Consider the following 23,780-nt stretch of genomic DNA (forward strand, 5'->3'; position numbering starts at 1 on the left):
GTGTTGTTGTTCCTGAAGAATGTTCTGAGGAGGTGAAAGTACAGTTTGCTTAATTGATGAAGACACTTGACTGCTAAAACAGATGTGGTTCTAATAATGACCGAGTGTGGCAATATCACTACGTCACAGTTTTATCGGAACTATAACCACACATAGCAATATATTAAAAAGTATTTTATTACCAAAAGGAGAATTGATCCGTTTTACGAATTTGGTCTAAAAAATGTGAACTCTATAGTAGTTTGCACTTACCTATTAGAATCTAGCTTAACGAATTTTAGCATTAAGACGGATGCCATAATCTAACATCTCACAGTCTGGGTGCAAAAGAAGTATTGTAGAGAGTCTATCCTTTATTCTGAACAGTTAACAAATATATTTCCATCTATTGATTCTCAAGATTTTTTTTGTTAATGAAAGTTCAGCAGTTATATATCTCATTGAAAACCAGCACAACAAGCAATATCGGATTGGTGCATTCCGATTGGCCACTTGCTGTTTGATGTTTGCCCGGGAGTAAGAATGGTGGGTTCGGGTTGTCAGTTTCCGGTCAGTATCTACCAGGGAGCTGCACGAGCCTGCACTGACACTGTACAAGTTCCTGCATTTATCTGGTCCAAGTATCTGGAGGAGGCTATCCTCCCTGCCTGCCCTCGGACATTAATTCATTTAGGGGTGTGGTCCTTCCTGCACCTGCCCCAGTTGAGCCGCCCACTTCGCTTCTGACTGCTGGTGAAGGTACCAGTGGTATGTGAATAGAGTAAGCCGATAAGGGTGCAGATGCCGGGTGGTTTTTTGATAAGGAGTGTGTCCTCGCTCAGCAGCCACCATCACCATTGAAGACTCCTTCCTAATGCTTCCAGTGGGGCATTACACCGAGTCAGACATCACATTTATAGCTGCACCTTTTTCACCGTATTACTTCCAACATTGCTAGCAGGATAACAGGGAAACACCTTTTCGACACAACACCATAGAAGAGCCCTTCAGAACTATACTCAACTCTGCAAATGAAGTTTCCAACTCAAAACGCCTTGCTCCTGATCAGGGCAATACGCTAGACGTGGCCTACATTTGAACACAATACTCTATTGAAACTGATGCATATATCAAAGTCCTAGGAACTTTGTCATGAAACGGGGACATGAAGAGGATTTCTAATGCCACACAGTTATGTATTGAGTGATTCCTTTATCTCTGTTGCCTAAGTTGGTCAAACAGATGTTCGACTCCTTGAATCAGTTAGTGCGGCCCTCCACAAGGATTGCGGTTATCATGGGAAAGGAGTAAAGGCGGTAAGTAGCTGGGGTGGATTTACTTTACTAAGGATTGTGTCCAGATAGTCTGCAGTTTTCTAGGTAAATATGATTCAGGGAATTAAACAGATGTGTGATCTGTGTGCATATGCGTAGGTTAGGTATGCATAACATAAACCACACGTGTACATTATGCGCATGTGGTCCTGATGTACTGGAAAAGCAGAAGGTCCCAAGGGAATTCAAGTGAACTAGCGCGGAATTTTGGATCAGCAATATTCACATAAATCGGTTATTTTGGGGGGATTTTCTTGCATTTTTCTATTTTGGACCTAGAGAAAATTTTATGTTATGATTAGTAACAATTAAGGATAGATTACTGTCTAAAAATAATTTGTTTAAGTAGTACGTTGCTAGAGGAGCGGGGATCAATGTTAAGTTAGGTCTACAGTGTGCAGAGCCGTAGGGTTTAGACAAGAGCGTTTACATGGTAAGTGGTTACAGTTAAGGCATGTTAACTGAGGCTGCGATGTTCAGAAGGTGCCACATGGGCTGTCACCAGTGGCGGCTCCGCAACGATGGTGGACGACCGTTGCCCCCACTGCCCGCAACCTCAGAATGTGAAAAACAAAACATTAATAAAATGTGATTAAACCCCGTTTTGTTTTCATTTTATTTTTCTTGTTCTGAGTTTTGGGGGCGAGGCCAAGGGGGTGACAGTACTGAGAGGAGTGGTGGGCACTGTTATCAGTGCACATGACAGTTTGGCCGGCTATCTGAGGCCGGCCAAACAGTCCTGTGCAGTGAAGCAGGCACAGGCTCCCAGTCTGTCTGGGAGCGTAAATTCAGAGCGCTCTGGCCAATCCTGAAGCTGCTTTTATGGATGAGAGCTGCTTCAGGATTTGCTGCAGGGCAGTCTGGGAGTCTGTGCCTACTAGCAGAAGGGAGGAGAGGAGCAGAAGAGCGTGGGGCTGGAGGGCGGCAGTTAAGTTATTATTATTTTTTTTTAATTTGTCTCTGTCGGCCCCCATCCCTCACCCTCTGATCCCCACCACCGGCTCCTTTCGCGGACCTGAGCTGCTCCTGACAGGGACTCTCAGCATTGCTTAACAACTCAGAAGTTGGTGGCCATTGTTGCATGGAAATGTAAGTGAATAGCCAAAATCATGTGAAATATATTCACGTGTATCCTTTGCATTATTTACACATTCATTTGCTTACGTTTGACAAATATGCTTAGGGTGTTTTAGAATTTTACATGGTATTGATAAAGAAATGCTGTGCTTAGTATGAGAAGATGCATTTTGATTTGTTTAGGTTTTCTAATGTCCATTTAGAAAGCATTTTGCCTATTATTATTTATCAACTTGTATTTTCTATAAAAAATCACAATATATATTTTTCTCTGCCTCCCCTGTTCAGCTTGCACATTCAAGAACCAAGGATGCCGTCTGACTATTCATTATGAGAATGGCTTCTCCATAGCAACCGAGTCCCAAGATGGCACCTTTCAAAAGCCCATTGTGCAATACCCTTATGAAAGACTAAGAATGTCCTCGGATGATGGCGTTAGGATGCTCTACTTAGACTTTGGTGGAAAGGATGGTGAAATAGTAAGTATCGGAATGTATAACTGGTGCTAACAGTCCTACTACTAGTGACATTAAGCAGGAGAAATATTTCACTTACGGGGACCTTGTGTTCCCAGTTGTCCATATACATAATGAAAGAAGTACAAGCCAAATACTGGAGAATTCATATTGAACCACTTGGGTGCCATCATTATCAAGGTACGATTACAACAATGAGCACTGGATAGGTAGTAATACATTGAGGACAAGAATGTTCTTCTTAGTATGGGCTGCAGTCAAAGACATTGATGATGGGATGTGATTGCTGGCAAAACATTGTTTTTCCACTGCTGCGATTTCACAACAGAGGGAGTACTACAACTGGTGCTTCACCTGTTTGTGCCAAGAATAACCCTGGGCGTAGCGGGGCTACGCGAATGTCCACGGAGTTGCAAACTACCTCCGTGGAACTCCGTGGAGCTCCGCTACCCCGCCCGCTTCCACCCCCTATTGAGAAGTAAGTTAACAGTATTTAAAAATAAAATTAAAACCACTTACCTCTTTACTGCGGCGTCCCCGGGCTGCCCTCCTCCTCACCATACAGGTAATGCTTAAGAAAAACTGCGCCCGCATGCGCAAAATAAAGTAAATGATGTCCCTCCCTCAGCATTGGCACACTTGTGGCCGCCAAGCACCAATGCACACACCCTTGCACCACAGTGCAAGTTTGTGTACATTCTCTAAAACATGGGTTTTGTACTGTTTTAGCCTGGATGGAAATGGTCTGGCAGGCTCCTAGAGGTTGCCTCTGCATATGTCCTGGTGACCAGAAGCAACAGGTGCCCCGTAGAGGCAGCTGGTGGCTGGGAGAGGTAAGCCCTAACTGACCTAGTCTTTCTAGCCTGTGTGCTGCATCTCTGATGTCTGAGGCATATTGTGCAAAGTATTTGGGGCCAGCCACCTAAAAATGACATGAGTGCACGTCTCATCGGCAAGCCATCTAAGACCCGCAACCATTCCCACACTCTCCCCCATGGCTTTGGGAACGCTGTTTGCATGGTAGCAGGCTAGGAGGTTACTGCATCTGTGCCCAACTCCCACCAGGAGCAGTGAAGGGGTCTGAGCTGCAGCACTGATGCCGTCTGGGACTCCCTCTTCTGGATGGTGGAGGCACAGTGTTGGAGGATGAGAACATCCCACCCGAACCCTCTGATACAAGTGAAATGTGGAGAACTTGCAGCCAGGAAGTGGAACCGTGAACATGTCTACATAAATTAGGTGAACCAAAAAGTGTAACCTTTGCACTGTTGTATCCACCATTGCCTCAGAGTGGGCAGTAATACATGACCTGTTCAATAGATGTTTTATCTGAGTTATTACTAACTCCATATTTCTCTAGATCCAGAAATAGCAATGTACTCATGACAGTGCCCAATAGCACAAAGGATTTTTTTGATAGGCATCATGCATCTCATAAATCTGTCTTTAGGATCCTGTGCACATGCATGTCTTCATATAAATTATGATCCCCGTGTTTCTGTCTCTAGCTCTATAAAGCAGAGAACGTGTCAAAAAGTTTTGGTATTGAAAACTGGGCTATTTTCCTCTTTCAAAATATAGTACACCCATTTAAGCAAAATGTATTTTTAAATACTCTGTGGAGAGCCTTGTTTTGCTGACGATGCTGAAACTTGGAATACTCGATCAGATCTTCGACATTTGCACAGATTCCTCGATTTGGAAGCAGTCTCGCTAGTTATTGGTGGTCATTACCCCAACCAATGCAAGAATTCTTCGTCAACTTTTGTTCTGAATTTTGTTCCAGTATTTATGGGGATTTGCATCTCTTTTCTCCGGACAAGTGCATGAACGTTGGGATGAAATAGGAACTCCAGTTCATGAAGGTCATTTTATATACTGATGTTTGTATTTTTGTCCTCCCCCCCCCCCCCCCACCCAAGGGAGATGCCTTTTTGGCAACTCCAGTGCAGTTCCTGCGTGCTGCCTTGCCTCAATTGCTGCATGTGCTCCGCAGACACAGAAACTGGTCCCACGAAGTGGGGCATTGCCTTTGAGAGGATGAATTGGATCTGGCTCAGCCCACTGAGTGTGGCAGTCTGGAAAGGTCTGCTGTGTCTAAGGGAGGTGCAGCTGCTGTAAGTGAGTTGTGAGTGAGTGCTGTTCCAGGGGGAGAAGGGCCCAGAGGTCCAGCAGTGCCCGTGGATGCTCTAGCACACCTTGCCAGGAGGGGTCTTCCTCATGCCTGCAGCGCTCTGGCACAGATGCATATAACTCTACCGAAGCCCTTGGCAGGGCTGGTCTGCTCTTGTGTGCAGACATGTTTTCCCAAAGGAACCCTCCCACTAGACACAGTTTGACTCCATAGAACCCGTCATTATTGTCGGCAAACTAAAATAGATGCTAGATGTATTCTGTAAGCATCCATCTTCAAGCACTAGTCCGGTATTAATCTTTGCGCTTGGGAAAAGAACCAGGAAAGAAAAAAAAACAGGGAGGGATATCTGCGGGGTTTCATTTGGTTTCCATGACCTCAAATTACTTAATTTAGTCAGAACAAAGGGCCTCATTTTGATGCCGGTGGGACCGCCACAGACAGGCCGCCGGTGGCAGTCCCACCGACAGACAGCCCTTCAGGCTGACTGATGCAGTACGATGCAGGCGGTCAGACCCTTGACTGTCAGGGGATGGACCGCCACCTCCGACAGGATCTACTGATCCTGACAAGACGGCGGTCGCAGTCTTTATCCTGAATAGAGGTGGTGTCAGGATTACAATGTCCATTTCCGACAGTCTTTTCTTGGCGGTCCCACTGACATGAAAAGGCTGTCGGAAAGGGATTTTGGGGGCCCCAAGCAGGGCCCCATCCCGCTTGAGCCACTGCTAAGTTGCTTGGGTATTTGTAGTCCCCCCCACACATCCATGTACTGTGTGCCAGGCACCAAGTGGTGCGTGGCATGCGGTGCATGGATGTGCACAAAGAGCCTTTTTCTACTGCAGCTTGTGCAGTGGCCCTTTTCCTGGGCCGCAGCACAAGCAGCAGTAGAAAAAGTAGTTTCCAACCTCCAACACGGCAGTCTTATCCTAATTTGTTGAGTGGGACCGCCGACTCCTTGTCGGGCGGTCTCATTCCCGCTGTGATGGCGGTCCGTCACACTACCGATCGCTATTTTAATTTGGCCCAAAGAGAGCAGGGTGGGGGTAAGCAGGAGGCAGCACCTTAGGGTTTGGTGTTCCCAGCACAGGCACCCTGAAAGGTTTCTTACCGTCGCCCAGGTATGAACAGTGGGACGATGGCAAGGGTGAGTATAAGTGGCATTCGCTCATGATATCTGTCTAATGCATCCTGCTGTCACACACGAGAAAAAACAAGCTTTGAACCTTGAACATATAGAGGCAGAGAATAAGTCTATGTAAAAACAGAAAAATGATATAAAAGAAAATAAATTAGTAACAAACAAAAAGTAAATACAAAACGTGTTAAGTGTTTTTAGTTGAACATAGAATGAACAGAAAAGAGAGGCGAGCGGACACATATTTAGTAACTTGCCAAAACCGCAAAGCTTCATAATGTGTTCCAAAAAAGTCTTGTTAAGGGCTTTACGGGGTGGGCCAGCGCAGTGCCGCCTCGCAGGAATAACTACGTGGCCTTTCCCTTGAGACCTGTAGGGTGAGATTTTTGTTTTTCACAGAGATAATTGTGAGAATGCCGCTAATGAGAAGGTGGCGTTCTAAGTGCTAAACTGCTAATGAAAGGTCAAAAAAAGGCTTTTAACAACTTACTGACCCCAATCTGACCTGTACAGTGACCTGATACCAGGGCTGGCTTTAGGGCAGTGCGACTGGTGCGGCCGCACTGGGCGCAGATCTGTGAAGGGGGCGCTGTGACCTCAGGGGGGCGCTGTGTTTAGCAATATCTTATGATAGGAGAATTCAGGGGCACTTTTGCAGGTGGTAGGGAGAGAATCCAAGGAGGCAATCATGGGATGAGGGTGCGCCAAAAATGATTGTGGCACCAGGCACCACCAGTGCAACAGCGGGCCCTGGCTGATACTTTTGGTAATTTGGGCATATGGGGTTTTACACCGTCTGACCAGATTTGTTTTTCATCGGCCGAGCCCACTCATTCGGTCCGCTTCCGGGCAACTCTTAACAGACGCCTCGACAGGGGTAGCAAGCGCTATATAAATCAAATTACAAGTCCCACATATTTAGTAAAGCAAGGGCGTGGCCAGATAAACAGACAACCATTTAGCAGCATGAATGTGGCTCGCAGGGCCGGCTTTAGCACTGGTGGCGCCCTGTTTTACAATGTCTGTTGGCGCCTCCCGAATGACCACCTCTGCCATGGATTCCCTCCCTACCACTATTTGACAGTGCCCCTCAAGTCTCCATAACCACTGTCGCAGATTAATTCAGTTTTATAGCATCACTCATGCAAGTTTAAGGTGTAAGAACACTTTACATCACACACACATTGCACAGAGACAATAATACATGTGTATAGGAAATGTTACATAAGACAGAGGCCTACAAAGTGTAGGAGTCACATGTCATCCATTCTGGCAGGCAGTATACTTTGAGTCCCTGGTCTGGAAAATGCAAAATCAGAACTTAAAATGTAACACCATTGTTAGGGATTTTCTTTAATAATAATAATTGATTTCTACCTAAACTAACCCTTTTTGCAATATTAGGATAAGGAAAGACTGGGTAAAAACACATTGCTGTAATACATTCCTTGCAGTTTGCATGCAGCTCTTTGATGACAGTTAATATGTACGATTTTAACTTATAAACTGCAAGTAACAAAATGATCTTTCTGACAAAAGCAGTAACCCATTGACCAATTTATATTATATGCACTTTGTGATCTGAATGGGTAAAGAGAAATGGCTCCCGCACAGCGAGGCGCCCCAGGCCCAGCTCATGAATATTGATGAGTTGTGCTTTGGGTGAGCTCCTCATTGAAGCGATGGCGGCCTGTGAGGGACAACAGACCTCCGAGCCCTGCCTTCAGTTTCACTACGCGCCTGCACTCAGACTCCTGTCACTTAGAAGGACACCTTTTTGTGCTACATTGAATGCTGCATTAGAGTTACAACACCTTCCCGCAGCCCACGTAAATTACCCCACCAGATAGCAAGATTATGCAGATACTGTGAGTCTAAGATAGATACCAAGCTCTAGAACGTTTACTACAAATAAAAGTGCACTTATCTCTCCGCTTACTTTCATATAGCAAATGTTCCTTGCACCCGAGCATGGAGCCACTCTAGTGACATCTATTACGTCATGAAGCAACAGAATTCCTCATGATACTAGTCTTAGATGTAGTATGTTGTTAAGGCTGGAGCGAAACATCAAGACGTGAATAGAATAGAAATGTACATACTGCCAACGGGTTCCTAAATGTAGGAAAAGTAAACTGTGTTGATATTTAATAACATAGATGAAATACAATCATTCACTTTATTGTAAATGATAAAATGTTTTCCTCGTGCAGTAAAACAGACTCCATGTAGCATTCATACCATTCGGGGGTGCTCCAGGCACAGCGGGTGTCTTAAATGGCGCAGGAGTGGCCTATACCATTTTCTGAGTATAACAATATCGGTATAATGTACCGAGCTACATGTCATCAATTCATTCAGTCTCTTTACATCTGGCACACACCTATACAATTGAGTAGTGTCTCGCCTACGCTTTCCCATGCACAAAGAATGGATTTTACGGCTAGGACCCAGGGATGGTGTTTGCCCTGCGTGGTTTGCTGGTGATTTCAGGGGGTGGGTACAGCTGCTAACTGGCCACCAGGACGGTTCTTTCATCATCATATTATGACACAGAGCTAGAGACAAACGGACAGAAAAGAGGTAAAGTAAGAGGAAGAGGCATACAGGAAAACAGCGGCAAAGGAACAGAGCACAGATGAAAAAGAACTTGTACGAATGAGATGAAAGGACGGGAAGTCCAGGGGGGTGTATGAAAGAGATATGAGGTGAAAGCAACACTAGGCAGACTTGGTATTCGACAGTCCTTGCATTTGGGAGCCCCGGCAGCGGGTCCTAAGGAAAGAGTCTCTGCGCTTCAGTCAGTCAGTCAAAAAAGGTCTTTATTCGACTTGCATCATAAAAGACATACTACACATATTAGACAATTCGACTACAAAACAATTCATGTACAATACAAAAATAGACCGTAAAACCTTTAAAATGGTAGATAAAATAGTAGATTAAAAATGATCACATCATGTTAAAATATACAATAAAGTGCAAAGAGAGACGTGCCGTTTATGCCATAGACCAAAGTAGATACTATTGTGTGGCAGCAGGGAACAAAGATTACGGCTTCAGTTTCTTGGCCCTAAGGATCCATGCCCAACTAATAAATTTAGCAACACCAATTACTATAGGAGTGGAAGTATCGGTTTTCAAAATTCTACTAGCGACCTGTGCAGAACGAGTGCTCATTAGTCTGCATGCAGGTCGAAGCCAGATAGGTCTAGGAAGTTGATAAGTTGGGCAACAAAAAAGGAAGTGGTCCATGGTTTCAATCTTGTCAACACAGAATGGGCATTTATCACTACCAAGAGGACTCCAACTTTTGGTGAGTCCTCGCAGTGGTAGAGCGCCCACTCTGAACTGGTGATACAACTTACGATCTAGGAACTTCAAGATGGTATCCCAGTAACTTTCAAAGACAGAGTCATCCTTAAAAACTAGAAAAGAAGCAGTCATTGTGGAACCTGTAAGGGAAGCACATCTCCTATTCTTAATGTAATTCCAGTACGCATCCTTAAGCACCTTTTTTGCCGGGAAAACTTCTGTATCAGGGTTAACCCATAGATCACGCATCCCGAGATCACATAACAGGGTTTTGATGCTAGACAACCAGGGGATCCTATGCGACCCCTCCAACCCTTTGATCTCCAGAAGGGCTTTTGCATAGTTAGATAGTTCGGGGGTCGTCCACAAGCGGCGCCAGAACGCCAGGGGTCTATACCCTGCCCAGTCCTCTATAGGCTGAATTCCCAGGTCAAACAAAAGAGGGATGCGTGGAGTGGATTGGGGAAGCCCAATAGCTGACCGGAGGAATTTATTCTGGGCAGTTATCAATTTGGACAAGTTATTAAAGCCCCAGATCTCAGCTCCATATAAAATTGCAGGTAAAATCTTGGAGCCGTAGATCTTCATGAGTGGGGCTATTGGTTTTGTTAAGGAGTGTTTGTGCTCTTTCAACAAAGCTCCTCCCAATTGGGAATGCTTGAGCGCGAGAAGATCCAGCTGGTGAGACCAGCTGCACGTCTCGCTAAAAGTAACTCCAAGATAAGTAAATACTGCCGTTTGGGATAAGTTGACACCACCCAAACACACCTCCGCCTTAACCCGCCGAGGGCCACGAAAAACCATAAACTTGGTCTTCCCAACGTTTATTTCCAGCTCATGCTCGCGGCAAAAGATCTCGAAGCGAGACAGGGCCAACTGCAGTCCCTGTCTCGTCCTCGAGATCAAAAGGGTGTCATCCGCGAACATGAGCAGGGGAATCTTCATTCCTGCCAATGTAGGTGCATCTGTAGGGCTATTTAAGAAGTAGTTTACAACCCCATTGATAAATAAAGAAAACAGGGTGGGTGCGAGTACACCCCCTTGTCGTACACCTTTGGATACTTTAAATCTATCGGTCAGCTCCCCGGGTTTACCCCATCGGACACGGGCGTACGTATTTTCATGTATGGTGACCAAAAAAGAAACCAGATCTTTTGGCATGCCCATGTCCAAGAGAACTTTCCATAGCTTGTCAAGGTCAAACGCAGACCTTAAGTCTACAAAGGCTGCATACATTTTGCCTCCCCCCAGGAAGACAACCTTCCAATACAGAAGTACTACCCTGAATACTTGGTCCAGGGTCCCAGTGTGAGAACGAAACCCTGCCTGAAGTGGAGACAGCACGTCAAAGTCAGACATCCAAATTTGGATACGACCGAGTACAAGGCGGGCAATAATTTTTTGAACTGCGTCAATTAGACTAATGGGTCTGTAGTTACCCGGGGCAGAGCGATCGCCTTTCTTATATATCGGCAGTATCTCTGCCCCGAGCCACGAGTCAGGGACTACAGCACCACCCGCAAGGGCATTAGCCAGGAGGGTCAAGTAAGGAATCCATACATCTTGTTCCTGAATAAATAGGTCAGGAGGGATACAGTCAGGTCCTGGGGCTTTACCACTCTTGATCGAACGTAGGACTAACTTAGTTTCATCAGGGGAGAATTTTAGTGTATTCTCAACAACTAGAGGACAAGAAAACTGCCTGTCCGTTATAGCACCAACCTTAAATTGTTCCTCAAAATACGCTACCCATTGTTGTGGTTCTACTTGATTAGAGGGGCGAATATCCGAGGGGGAGTTACCCCATTTAAGGAGGTGCCAGAATTGGACCATGTTGCGATCATGACAAGCCTGATATAAATCCCTCCAACGCTCCTCATCCCAATTTTGCTTGGCCTTGTGTTGGGCGTTTTTGTAAACAAGTCTACACTTTTGGATGATAGAAAGAGAGCCTGATTTAATGGCCTCTTTCACGGCACTTTGAGCCATTCTGCAATCCTTGTTGAACCATGTACGCGGTCTCAACTCTTTACCCCTACCGGTGGCGGGTTGGCTTTTCACAAAAAATGTTTTGAGCTCCGCGAAGAGTTTGTTGTGGGAATCCCGGATGTTATCCTTAATCAAGTTTTGGGATTCCATTTTATTAAGTGTGACCAGGGTACTGTTGATTAATTCCCTGATGGCCACACGTGAAGATTCACAGGTGGCGATCTTCGGCCATCTCACCCTTCTAAGATCGTTGGTAACAATGACATCTATAGGGGAACTGCCATCTGGGTAGGTAGGGGAGGCTGCAAAAGTATTAACCTTGATACACAGTGCAAGGGGATTGTGATCACTCTCGACTCTACTTACTACCACCATGTCGTCTATGAGTGGCCACAAATCCAAGCTGGCTAATATATAATCAATTCGGCTCCCTGACCTACCGTTGTCAAATGTAAACCTCCCCATCCTATCAGATTTAGTTCGCCCATTTACTGCTCTCATGCCCTGATTTAAACATAAACCCTTCATAAAAAGAGCAGCTTGAGACCATTTGTTAACTGGTTCCAGCTCCAACATGGGAACACCCCAGGATGAATCTTCTTCCTCGGTGAAGTCCCCACAATCGGCCCCCAATGGCTCAAAACAAACATTGAAATCTCCAGCCACAATCTTGTACGTGAACATAGAAGCGGTCTCCAGAAAATTCTCCAATAGTAGACAAGTGGGAGAGCACTTGCCTCCCGGGAGACCTCTTACATAGATGTTAATTATAAGAAAATCAGGGCCACTACAAGATTTGACCCTGATTATCAAAATATCAGGACTATCAATTGGAACCTCTGACACTGTAACACCCTCACATTGACGGATCCAGGTGGTTAAGCCCCCCATGGGTCTGCCTCTATGGCTCTTAACAGCAGGTTTGTGGAAATTCAAAAACCCTGTACGAAAGTGAGGATGCAGTGCCCAAGTCTCCTGAAATGTCCATATTTCGAACTCGTCAATAAAGTCAGCCCAATCAAGGATCTCGAGCCTTGACCCCAGCCCTGCAATATTCCAGGAGCCCAATTTTAAAGTAGACTTCTCGACCCTGGTTTCGGCTGCTTGACCCGAGACATGATGAGAATCGAACGTTTCAACAGATGGTATCAAGATGTGACCAGGTGAGATAATCAAACAGGAACGATCTTTAGGGGGGGATGTCTTGATCATAACATCATGGCTCAGATGACATTTAGGACCCACCAACCCTAGGGCAAGCACTGGGGTACGTAGGGAGCCAACCATATGTCAATCATTATCCTCCAGTGTAGAAAGAATGTCAAAGCGGTTGAAGGTCGCAAGGGGCATGTCAGACCTGACGGGAAATGTTGGAAAATTACAATTTTCCCGTAGAGGTTGTAAGAAGCCTGGCCTATAAAAGAAGCCCAAAGGGAGGATCTTAATTGTGTTAGGGGCATGGGGGAGGTGGTGGGCAGCTTCCAGTATGTACTTGACTAGAGCAGGTGACCTGAAGCTTAACACAACACAATCCCCAGGAAAAGACTTGTGGGACTGACCGATCCAATTAATACGTCTAACCATATTGAAGTCATCAAATAGGGCCTTGCTGTTACCAATTTTGGAACTCAAGTAATGAAGCGATTTATTCTTAAGGTTGGACCAATGTTCGTAAGATCCTTCCAGGAGTGGTGGAACATTTGCCAAGATGATCGTGTAAGGGGTGGCTTGGGGCGGAAGGTGTAGACTAGTGGGGGGTGGAGGGAGCCCCGCTCCCACCCCTTCAGTACCAACCCTGTTGACTTGAGAGGGGCGTCTTTGCAGGTCATGACGAGTATAAATACTCCTGTCTGTAACAGCAGCATGACCTGGGGCGGTAACGTTCTCTTCCCCTATAGATGGTAGCAAAGGCGTTACCCCCACTGGTCTTGGTGGTCTTGAGCTACCAGCCTCGCTGGGCACCTCCACTGACAACACCCCGTTCGATGGCAAGGGGGGCCCTGGGACTAAGCTCTTGTTACCAGAAAATCTAGCTTCCAATTGGTCCAACCTATTGGCTACAAGATCCAATTTTTGGTGTACAGGTACAAGGAGACAGGATAGATGATCTTTAAGGCCGGCAAGAAGTAAATCCAAAAGAGGTTGTAACTGGGCCTGGCTAGTAGGAATAATGTTTAGGTCCAAAACACTCCCTTCTACAGGGGGCCCGCTAGGCTTAAGAGGGAGCGACTCGACAATAAGTTTACCCTTTCCCTGACCTCTCGGTTGTTTATTAATAACGACTTTTGTATTGCCTTTAGCTTTATGGGCCATCCTCCCTCTTGTTGTAACCCTGGAAGGACTCTGAATGGAAGCATAACCCTGAACTGGGCCCAAAGATTCCTGCACAGGGGGAGTAAGTGCGGGAGGAGAGGTGTTACCATCAATGGGACTAGAATGATCAGAGGCAGGCGAGCCAGACTGTATCTGGGCACATGGAAGGGAAGAATTGGTGGGATCTAGGGAGAGTCTATGTTCCACCGCTTGAATCTCGAGGTTCAAAGCTGACTCTGCTCTTATTAAATAATCATCGAGTGTTCCCCCCGGTTTGTCACCAGCCCTCCTTTTAGACATGCTACTGAGGCAAGTACGGCCACACTTATTAGCGAGCAACCCGCCTTCCATTAGTATAGCACTGAAGCTTGATATGGTGCACAGCAAAACAATAGTAGCGTATCCCACTGGCAACTCAAAGTTCTTGACGCCAACCCCTTACAGCAGCGACGAGGAGAGCTATGGCAGAGCGAAGTCCCACCACAAATGTTAGGGAATGGGCCCAGCCCAGCCTTTTCCGGGCTTTGACGGGCAAGGACGGGCCCGCCCTTGGCCCGGGCTTCACCCGGGCGCGGCCCGCGCAGCGGCTCTTCGTCCCAGCCTTTAACCCTCCCCGGCACAGCCTGATGACACTGTAGGCAAGCGCCCCGGAGAGGGAATGCTGGGGATGGTAGTTTTCGCGAGAACCGCCGTTCCCCTCACGGCACTGCAGCAGGTTGGCCTGAAGCTCCGGGTAGGAGAGCCGTTCCCCTCACGGCTAGCGAGGTGTGTAGAAACTCCAAAAAGTGCCCAGAAAGCCAAGGAAAGCGCGTCCCGCGCAGCGGCTCTTCGTCCCAGCCTTTAACCCTCCCCGGCGCAGCCTGATGACACTGTAGGCAAGCGCCCCGGAGAGGGAATGCTGGGGATGGTAGTTTTCGCGAGAACCGCCGTTCCCCTCACGGCACTGCAGCAGGTTGGCCTGAAGCTCTGGGTAGGAGAGCCGTTCCCCTCACGGCTAGCGAGGTATGTAGAAACTCCAAAAAGTGCCCAGAAAGCCAAGGAAAGCGCGTCTCTGCGCTTATTCTTTCAAATTCAGCTGTGCATGTTTGCCTAGCTTGCTCTCGCTGTCTTTCTCTTAATCATTAGATGTTAACAGGTGAGGGCGCCCAGTGGGAAGGCCTGTGAGCTAAGAACCAAAACCCAGGGCCTAAACAATTCAATAACGCCCTCTTGAGTCTCTTGTCCCGTAGGTATGGGATTAGTGCATTACTTACGCTGCGACTTGTTCCTCTTTCAGCAAGTGACAATTGTATTACACTTGCATTTTAAAGACAAGGATGGCGTAAATTGACTTTACCGTGGCCACGTAAAGGCGTTTACCCTGCCCTGCTGAGGTGGCGCATTTAATGCAACTCTAAACACCATATATCAGCAGAGTGTAGCATCGAGGTCTCAGCACAATAGCTCATAATTAGGGCTCCCAATTCTATGGTATTTTTTTTATCATTTCCATCTGTATTTATCCATATTTATTTTGGGTTTTGTGAAAAAATGAAGCTGAAATTAGTATATGTCCACATGTATTTAAATGTTAAATATGCACTCATGCTTGAATGTCTGCCAAGTTTCAATGCTATAAACACCCGCAGAAGGTAAATCAATGCACTTATATTAAAATATGCACATTTCAATATCAATCTTGTGCATATCTACTGCTGTTTAAGCCCCTTTACTAAAATGATTTTCTTTTTTGGCCCCCTTACCTATCCGTCCACACAGCTTTTGGCCTGGCAGTCACAGCAGACAGTAGTTCGAATCTCTCAAAAAGAAACCCAAATCCAATTTTTATCCACATTTTAAATAGATACAGACAACAACATAAATGTTTTTCTGTCTGTACTTATGAAATGAAATGAAATAAAAAGTACATTTATAAAGCGCATGGCTACCCGGAGGCCACCGAGCGCTGGGTTAACTGCACGGACAGGATGAGGAAGATTAGGGGAACAGGAGCGTTTTCAATTGTCTTCGGAAGGCCAGGTGGTTAGGCTCACTTCGCAGCCGGAGAGGCAAGGCATTCCAAAGTTTGGCTGCATTAAAGGAAAAGAGGCGACCTCCGCTTCGGGCCCTTTTAATTTTTGGGATTTAAACCAAGTGAAGATCATTAGAGCAGAGATTCCTGTTGGCTTTGTAAGGCCGAATGAAGTGTGCTAGGAGAGGGGGGCCATACCCTTGAAGGGTTTTGTGTACAATGCAGAAGGCTTTGAAGTTTACCCTCTCCTTCAGCGGTAGCCAGTGCAGTGAGCGAATAGAAGGTTTGGCAGAAGAACGATTGGGTGCGCCTGAGAGCAGTCTGGCTGCACAGTTTTGAATCTTTTGGAGTTTAGTCATCACTAACGCTGGAGCGCCCAGAAAAAGGGCATTACCATAGTCAATCCTAGAAAGTATCAGGGACTGAATCAGGAATTTCTTGGCCAAAGGTGGAGGAGCGGCAGCACTTTCCTTGTCATTCTGAGCAGGCCAAAACAGGTGGCCACTGTTTTCCTAGCCTGCACTTTGAACGACAGATCCTGGTCAAGCCACATGCCTAAGCTCTTTATTTCAGTTTTGAAAACAGGAAAGGGGCCCATACACGCTGGCCATGAGGACTCCAATATAGAGGGGGGGGGGGGGAAGGGGGTTGCCCAGAATCATAATCTCTGTCTTATCCCCGTTTAGCTTCAGCTGGGAGGCCGTCATCCACTTAAAGACCTCGGATAAACAAAAGAGGGCCTTAGTCTGATGATTCATTTGGTTGAGGGCCACAACTAGTTGGGTATCGTTGGCATATGTTACCATTTGAATTCCAAATGGCGCTATAGTGGCTGCCAGGGGGGCCATGTATATATTAAACAGGGTAGGACTTAGCGACGATCCCTGGGGGACGTCACATAGCAGAGGTTGGGGTGGCGAGCTCATGTCTCCCTCAAAGACCTGGAAAACTCGGTCCTCCAAGAAAGAGCAGAGCCATTTCAGAGCCTTATCTGTAAAAATCTGTAAAAACTGAAAACAGGGGGCCTTACTCATAATGCACACCTGGTTATGAGTACAGGTAGTACAAATCAGCTGGAAAAAATGTGAAGATCTGCAGAAATATGCTGGAGAGGTAAGTGCAATATGAGGAAATAGCTGTGGAAACATAATATGGTTTTCAGTAGCTATTGATGGCCGATGATATTGACAGAGGAGGCACTAATGCCTTTTGGCAAGTTGTGCAAGAGGGATACGCTTTCTTGAAGTCACCCCATCCATACTGCGTAATTATGAATCAGATGGCTTAGAAGACCCCATAACACCTAATGAAATTACATTTTGTAGCAAGTGCCTAAGGTTCACATGGAATTATGAACCCGATGCTAAATTCACCTTAACCTCTTCAGTGCCCATGACGAGATAGTCTCGTCATGGAGCACGGTCGCGCTGTGCCCATGACGAGACTATCTCGTCATGAACCCCACCCACTAATAAAACGCCCGGCACAGGAGGGGGAAGGGCGTGGCACAGAAGGGGTTAACTGGTTGGGCTGCTACTATCGTACAAGTTATAAAAAGGGCACCCATCCATTGTTCACCTCAATCTTTCAGTGCTTGCTAAACTGGTCTTCCACAGTTTGCAGGACTGGACTGACAGCTATTCGATTATTCTAGTGGTACAAATTGAATTTAGGAAGAACCATCAGATTCACAAGCAGGCTTATGTTCTTTTCCCCTTGATTGATAAATACTATAATCTCCTGTTGGGCAACTTGTCTGTTGCTTATGTGAGCCCATTCAATGTATTTGACAGGGAACCAAGGGAACTAGTACGGGAGAAGCATCCATATATGTGAGATGCCAGGAAATGTAAGGGCTTCAATTAGACCCAGGTGTGTATCCCAGAGGATGGCAGAAGCCCTGTCTGCATCATAGGTAGAGGACTGACTGCAATACGTAGACATTTCAGCAATGTCGGCAAGGATCTCTGTCCCAAAAGTGCATCTAGCAGTGCTGCAGATGAACGTTTGGCACAGGTGAATGCTGAACATTCAACCTTATTGGTGGGGTCCACTAGGTATTCTTTCTGCAAACGCTCAAGGTGGGCATTTGTTTCTGAGGCATAAAAAGAAACACAATGGCCCTGACCCATATGGAGTTTTATTCTTGTGTTTGAAGAATGTTGTTTATTTTCCTTGCTTAAGGACACTGTGCATTGATAGCCACATCCTAACAGAAAAAATATGCATCTGGAAGTCTGCCATAAAATGGTGGCCCATATATTATGATACAATGTCCTACCAGACCTGTATTACTTCCTAAGTGGCTACAAGTAGCCTATACAGCTGGCGCTTTGTAATTTGCTATTGAATTAATCCAGTTAGTCTTTGTGTCAAAACCTATTTCTTCATTGTAATTCTCATTTCTTAAATTTGCTTTGTTTCTTTGTACATTTTACAAATCTCAGTTAAGATTATACTTAAGAAATTATATGAATACATACAGTATATACACACAGTACAATTTCATCCAGTATATATGGCTGAATCAATTCCTTTCATTTCATGTTAAAAAATAATCTTAAGAACCCTTAGACTATTACAATCACTGTCCATGGGCAACGGGAAAGATGCTATTTTGTCTTCCGTTTTTGTGTTGTCACCCTGTTCTGTTTTGATACCCATTGTGATACTGGGTGGACGTAGGTCAGACTGCTGTGTCATGAGGAACACATGAGATCAAGACGCAAGGTTTTGTGGACTTTTTGCATAAGCAGACTCAGTCAACCTGACAGGAGTAATGAAAACGCTCTGGGTATTACTCATTAGATACTAAAAAAAAAACAAAAAAAAAAAACAAGAAATAGATGACTATCAAGTTATTTGGAGGAAAAAGGAAAATAAACCACTTAAGGCCCATATCTTCCCCAGTTTCTAGGAAGAGCCCTATGTTCTTAGTAGGAAAGTCTAGACCAATAAGATAACCCATTAGTTGATCCACCAGTTCATAGTTGTTATCTCAAGGGGTCCTGAAGATGATGGATGTTCAAAATATTTTCCACCGAAACATATATAGACTGGAGTGTACAAGATTACAACCTACAACACAATAACGGCTGAAAAAATAGCCTCTTTCCCGTTGCCCGTGGACAGTGATTGTAATTAGCGGTTGGGATGAGTATGTATGAATGCAAAAAGTGGGTGAATGAATGTGCATTTTTGTAAGGAGTGTTTTGAATACATGGGAATATAGCATTGGTATGAGGTATTAATTATTTTTTGCCAAATTGTCTTTCTATAGAGATTAGTTTCTGTGTGTATTTTAGTCTAAGGCTTCTTGAAATGATTTTTTAACATGAAATGAAAGAAATTGATCAAAGAACCAGCAAATATACTGGATTAAATTGTACTGTGTTGGATATATTGTATGTATTCATATCATGTCTTCTGTATAATCTAACTGAGATTTGTAAAATGTACAATGAAACAAAACAAATGTAAGAAATTAGAATTATAATAAAGAAATACCTTTGACACAATGACTAAATGGATTAATTCAATAATAAATGACACAGGGCCAGCTGTATGAGCTAATTGTAGCCCCTTGGGAAGTAAAACAGGTCTAGTGGGATGTTATATCATAATAAATTACCTTGTTTCCCCCCCTGTCCCAGACCTCAAATAGTGCATTTTCAGGGGGTACCTTCCTATACTATAGACTAAAATGGTGGACCACATGATGCTTCAAAGATTGTGTCTACAACCTTTCATTGGTGCAGACAGAGGCTCCACAGACAGTCAATCGGTGATTCCCCTGTGCTAAACAGAGCAGGGAAAGCTAAACTCTCAATGAGGGCTAATCTATGTAAACATTTATTGTCCATTGTTCTCTGATATTAGAAAAAAGACTTGAAAGAAAGCTATGTCTGCGTACGGGTTGTTGTACTTGTAATGGCAGATTGAGATTGCTAATATCACAGGACTCAAAATAAGTTGTTTTAAAATGCAGTAATTGTTTTCAAGACCAAACATGTTTGGTTTAAGTGGATGTTTTAGGTGACTAAGGGCCATATGTAGGTAGCTTTACATTTACCGACTCATAAATACCGATTTTTACCGATTCGGTATTTATGAATCAGTAAATGTGATGTAGGTAATTAATCGGTAAAATTTACCGATTCGGAAAGGGTCGGTAATTTTGAATCGGTATTTACCGATTTGGTAATGAGGCATACCTTCCCATTTATTCCTATGGGCCAGGAGGCCCATAGGAATGAATGGGAAGCCAGTTACCATTACCGAATCGGTAAATACCGAATCGGTAATGGGGGAGGCAGTATCATGGGTGGCAGGGTGTCACATTGACACCCTGTTGCACCCCTGATTCGTCCATGTGTGCACATGTGGCGCACATACATGCCCTAAGGGCATGTATGTCTGCCACATGGCACTTTGACATCAGCAAAATATCACGTTTTGCTAGGTATTCGGTATTTATCACCAACCTATATTTGGTGGTAAATACCGAATTCTAATTCCTACTCATCACTCATTTGAGTGTTTCCTACATATCATTTCAGGATTCGGTATTTACCGAATCGGTATTTTTACCGATTCGGTAATTTTACCGATTCGGTAAATTACCGAATCCTGATATATGCCCCCTACATCTCAAATAGCTAAATACCGGTCGGTAACGGGATATTTACCGAATTTCGTCCGTTATCGACCGGAATTTAGCTACCTACATATGGCCATAAATATGTGGCAAATTTCAATTATTTTATGGATAAGTGTAAGTTAAGAAAACTATAGACTAAAGAAGAACTATGAATATTGGTATGAATATCGCATCCCTCGGATACATTTTGGCAGGTCAAACCTGCAGATATTTATTGGGGGAAACATGCCCTGAAAAATTCTGGGACATGTAGATTGTAGTCCAACGAGCACCCAAATCTTCATGTTATTCCCCATTGTCAGGGAAAACTCATTATTGCATGGTAATTATCACACTCAATAATTATCCACCCTTTGGAGCTGGATTTTATCGGATGGGATGTATTGAACGAATTGCCGGGCCAATTCAGAATGAATATCAAAGGCTTGCTTTAAAGAGGCCATTCCACTGAACCACATGTAAAATTGAGTGTGCTAGTCCTTGGCCCTGCTATTCCTCTTTAATTTCTAATATTTCTAAACACTAGAAACATACTTAAAGTCTGCTGGGAATTGAAAATTATGTGCAGAGTTGAAATAGTTTTTCTGTAGAATAATTTATGTTACAGATGGAAACTGCCCTGAGTTATGAAAACGAATTGGTTGGGATAGGGAAGGTGATTTGAAAGCTATCTAGGGTGAAAAAGTAATTGAGAGTCTCTATATTTTACACCATTAATAAATCATTGTTATAATATGGCAGAAAATCATAACTTGGTTGTAAATAATCTGAAAACTTGGTTTAAGAAAACATTTCTGGAAATCTAATTTTGAGTGCATCCACCAATCCTAAATCTGTCTCTTCTCATTTCAGCAACTGGACCTTCACTCGTGCCCGAAGCCGATAGTTTTCATCATTCATTCCTTCCTTTCAGCTAAGATAACAAGACTTGGCTTGGTGGCCTGAATAGACATATCTGTTATGTGAAACTAAACCAGAGCTTCCATTTCTCACTTCGCCAGAGGGACAACCAGCTCTAGCCGACAGCTGCAGAAACTTAAAAAATCAAAATATTATACAGGGAATTTAGGTTTGATGATTCTATCTACATGACTAACATTTCGAAGAACCACTACAGACAAAAAGAAGTTCCATGTAACCAACACCCTAAGACTCTTTAGTGATGAAACCACCTTATTACAATGTTTTGGAAAAAAATTGGAAAAGTCTAAGTTCGTATTTAAAACAAACCTTTTTACCGTATTTTTAGTTCAGTAAGATTTTATAGTTCATCACTTGGGAGTCAAAGGTTTTGTTTCTTCATGTCATAACAGTAAAAAACATACACGTGGATCAAAAAAACTGTAACAACTTTACCCTGAACGAAAGGAGACACTTGAAACAGAAATTTATATTCAAAGAATTACATCTAAACATGTGAATATTTTAAATGTGCCTTGGAACTGAATCAATAGTGAATTTTTCAACAATATTTCTGGTGGGAGTGGACTTGAGACAGACAACAGTAATTGATATTTAAGACTTTTCAATTAATTCACCACTTACTTAGATTTTTACCTTTAATTTGTGACCCAGGTTTACGGTTAATTATTGCCACATGGTTGAATCAGTAATTTGTAAGCACAAGTGAACTTTATTTCTAAGTATAGCTTCATGCAAATTTGTAACTGTGCTACTTCAGAGAAAGGCTAACTATATCATTGTTAAGATGTCACTTTAAAAGAATGCTATAAAAAGATTAGATTATAAATAATATTGATTAAATTAGATATCATTTCAATTCTGTTTCTTTTAAAAATGTGTACTGTTGTGGGTATTTTTCTCACTGGTTTAACATAGAATCATGTAATGAAGAATGAACAATGATTTAAAGTACTCCTGGATTGAGAAAAATTCGGACTAGCATCCCAATTGTCTCCAAACACTAACTACATTTAATATATAAATGTTGTGCCTACCAGTCTGTGTTTAAACAGGAAAGGTCTTTGCATTTTGATAACTGTTTTCTAAGTAAGGCCTTCTTTGTCTGTTTAAACAGAGGCTGAATTTTGCCTAAAATATTTAATGTTATTTCGATTATATAAAAACTATATAAAACTGTCTGAGTGCCAACACCTGTGAATTTTGTGTTTCATAAATGTTTTGAGTATTTATGATGGGTTCATGTGTACGAAACCACTGCTTGATTAATAGAATCATAAAACTAAAATTGCTGTTGGGTATACCAGAAGTCGACAGGATCACAGCAGCAGACTTGGACAAGCATGTTTCCTATCTCCAAACTCTTACTGCATTTAGTACATGAACGTTGTGCCTGCTATTATGTGTTTAAACAGAACAAAACATCTTTACTGTCTGTAGAATTAAATCTTATTCTCTAGCAAGAGTAAAAAAAAAGCAAGGATCTACAACCAAAACAGTTCTGAATAAATCATTTGCAGACGTTGTTGACCAGCTGATAGCTGCCATATGTTGTGTTCTACAATATATAATTGACCATTTTACACAGAATCTCAAGGACTTCCTTGTATCTGATATGATATATAGTCTTCAATCTGTAAGGTGAGTTCACGAATAATATCTGGCAGGGCAGAGTTATCCCTTCATAGACTAATAGCCAACTCCCCTTTCAATTTTAGTTTGAGCTCAGGAGCACTTTAGAGCCACACATAGTAAACTAGTCCATTGATGTGACATGAGTTGAGTGGGGAGCAGAAGGTCTCAGTAGGGTTCAGGTTTTGTACCTCTGCAAAGCAAGTGCATCCATTGCAGTGCATTATCCTGCTGTGACTTCATTGTAAGCGCGGCGTACTGATTGTTATTTGCAAATCAGTGATTTGCCAAGTAGAACAGGGGTTTGTTGTCTGCAACTCTATACACTTCTGCTCCTTTTTTCAATACTTTATGCATCTTATCCTATACTTTGCCTCACAGTATTGCAAAATGCGTGATGTCTGGATTGAGAGTGTGGTTGTGCGTCTGCACTAGACTGCAAAAGTTGAACCACTTGCAAGAAAAATAGTAATCAATACAAATTACGTCTCACACTGAGCCCCCAATGCAAACTGATAAAACCCCGCAATGGCAAACTGATTAATAAGGAATAGTATACATAGAGGCAAAGGCGGCATATGGCAGGAATGGCCTAAACACTGTAGCAACCACGACTGCCATGTTTGAAAGTCTTCTCTTACTATTCACTGCGATATCTGAAAGTGAGTACGGAGGCATGAGAATAATTCAAAGCACTGACTATGGCAGAAGCAGAAAGCCAATTGATTATCATCAGAGAGAGAGAACTGAAACTGTTTACTTTTTTGATGTGATGTGGCAATCATTTTAGTTGATAAGTTC

At 43.7% G+C, this 23,780-nt stretch overlaps 1 protein-coding gene across 1 annotated transcript in view; it reads left to right on the plus strand.

Moving 5' to 3' along the window:
- Nucleotides 1-22,540, plus strand: part of SNTB1 (syntrophin beta 1) — a 478,004-nt gene extending 455,464 nt beyond the window's left edge. The window contains exons 6-7 of the mRNA XM_085605038.1: nt 2,679-2,869; nt 21,279-22,540. Of these exons, the coding sequence (XP_085461164.1) occupies nt 2,679-2,869; nt 21,279-21,371 (284 nt within the window). The 3' untranslated portion in view covers nt 21,372-22,540. The remainder of the gene's footprint in view (nt 1-2,678; nt 2,870-21,278) is intronic.
- The last annotated feature ends 1,240 nt before the right edge of the window (nt 22,541-23,780 follow it).

This window comes from Triturus cristatus, chromosome 5_1 (assembly GCF_964204655.1).
Source record: "Triturus cristatus chromosome 5_1, aTriCri1.1, whole genome shotgun sequence".
NCBI lineage: Eukaryota > Metazoa > Chordata > Amphibia > Caudata > Salamandridae > Triturus > Triturus cristatus.